The sequence below is a fragment of the Papaver somniferum genome, unplaced genomic scaffold, assembly GCF_003573695.1.
Source record: "Papaver somniferum cultivar HN1 unplaced genomic scaffold, ASM357369v1 unplaced-scaffold_119, whole genome shotgun sequence".
Taxonomy (NCBI): domain Eukaryota; kingdom Viridiplantae; phylum Streptophyta; class Magnoliopsida; order Ranunculales; family Papaveraceae; genus Papaver; species Papaver somniferum.
The window spans coordinates 3722864-3724966 of NW_020620936.1; the positions used below are offsets into that span (position 1 = coordinate 3722864).

At 37.1% G+C, this 2103-nt stretch overlaps 1 protein-coding gene across 1 annotated transcript; it reads left to right on the forward strand.

Moving 5' to 3' along the window:
- The first annotated feature begins 225 nt into the window (after nucleotides 1-225).
- On the forward strand, nucleotides 226-1802 carry LOC113330806. The gene is made up of 3 exons (XM_026577618.1): nucleotides 226-332; nucleotides 1123-1532; nucleotides 1588-1802. Exons 1-3 carry the CDS (start codon nucleotides 226-228, stop codon nucleotides 1800-1802), a joined length of 732 nt encoding a protein of 243 aa, XP_026433403.1.
- Nucleotides 1803-2103: the final 301 nt, after the last annotated feature.

Consider the following 2103-nt stretch of genomic DNA (forward strand, 5'->3'; position numbering starts at 1 on the left):
AACTGCTGGAATTAATACTGCATGTTCAATTCTGTATGAAACTGCTGGAACTAATATTGTATGCCTCATGTTAAATTCTGCATGAAGCCGCTGGAATTAATACTGCGTGCTTCCATGTTCAATTCTGCATGAAACCCCATGAAACTGCCCTCTTGTTCAATTCTGCATGATAGACTGACTAGCTGACACGCATAATGGGATAGCTGATTGGATTGACTGGATGACATGAAAGGATGGGATGGCAGACTGGATGGAATGACTGACAGGCAGAATGGGCTGGCAGACTGGATGGAATCTGGCCGACAGCATATCTGGCAACATGGCTGGAAACTGTATAGCAGCACCATCGGCAACACATCCTTGACATTGATTGATTGTTGACTTGGACCGTTGACTGATTGTTGTCTTTTACCATTGACCGGGTGTTGACTTTGACCATTGACCAGGCATTGACTTTGACCATTGACCGGTCATTGAATTTATGTAATACTGGCAGGCTGGTGGGCTGCTTCGGTTGACTGTTTAACGGGATTGGATGAGGACTAAAAGATGATTCAAGTACCAATTTGGCCCATTATGTGGCATTTTTACTTATGGTACAAACAACTTCGCTCATCGATTAGCCATCATACCGCACATGTCAGAGTTTCTAATTATTAGGATGATGTGTTCATAAATCTAACATGACCTCATTTTTTATACATGTACTCTCAACTGTCATGCTCATTGGCGTTATCTTTATTCCCATTAGCGATTGTCCCGTTCTTGATTCACGAAGTGTACTTTTCAATGCTCCAGATTTATATTTTCTAATTAGTGTGTATATTATGATTTCTAATCATGTCAGTTACTTGCCATATGTTATCGAAATCGTGGATTTCGATGCGAAACCATTGAAGAAAGAGGAGGCAAGCTTCGGATTCATACTTAATAAAGAAAACATTTAAACCGACATCAAAATAATTAAAAATTGCAAGAGAAGAATTTTCTTGATTGGAGGCTTAAAAATACTTTTATAGCCTTAATTCCAAAGAAAGAAACCATTGAAGAGATAAAATATTTAAGACTTATCAGTTTAATTCATGGAGTTTATAAAATTGTTTCTACGGTTTTAGCTGGCAGGTTGAAAGTAGTTTTACCAGATTTGATTTCTTCTCATCAAAGTGCTTTCATCAAAAAAATACAAAATTTAGATGGTATTTTGGTGGCTAATGAACTGATTGATTCTGGGGAAAGAAGTGGTAAACCTGGTCTTCTTGTTAAGATTGATTTTGAGAAGGCTTTTGATCATGTGAACTGGGATTGTCTAGATGAAATTTTTGCTCTCATGGGGTTTGGTGTGAGATGGAGAAAGTGGATTAGATGTTGTGTGGAGTTTGTCAGATTCTCTGTCTTGATTAGTGGCTCTTCTTCAGGTTACTTCAAATCAAAAAAGGGTATCAGACAAGGAGACCCTCTTTCTCCATTCTTATTTCTTTTGGTTGGAGAAGCTTTGTCTTTCATGATTCAGAGAGCTCTACAACTAGTGGAAAGTTTATAAGTCATTTGCAATTTGCAGATGACACACTTTGATTTTTTTGGATGCAGATATTGAGCAAGTAAAGAATCTAAGACTAATTTTGTTGTTCTTTGAGCAGCTCATAGGACTAAAAATCAACTTTGCAAAGAGTACTATTTATGGAGTTGCTTATTCTGGTGATTTAACACAGTTTTTTTCTTTGCTTGGCTGTTATTCTGGTGCTCTACCAACTACTTATTTGGGACTGCCTCTTGGAGACAAAAGTAGAGGAGTGGCAAAATAGGACAAAGTCATTGATAATATCATTAAAAGGCTTCCAGGTTGGAAAAAAACTGTGCTTAGTAGATCAGGTAAGATAACTCTTATCAATAGTGTGTTAGCTAGCTTACCTGTCTATTACATATCTTTATTTGTTATTCCCAGTTCAGTTGCTAAAAGAATTGAAAAAATCATGAGAGACTTTTTATGGCATGATCATAAAGAAAGGGAGAAAATTCATTTAGTGAAATGGCCAGCTCTATGCAAAAGGAGACAATTTGGTGGTTTGGTGATAGACGCATTTATGTGTCTAATTTGTCCCAATT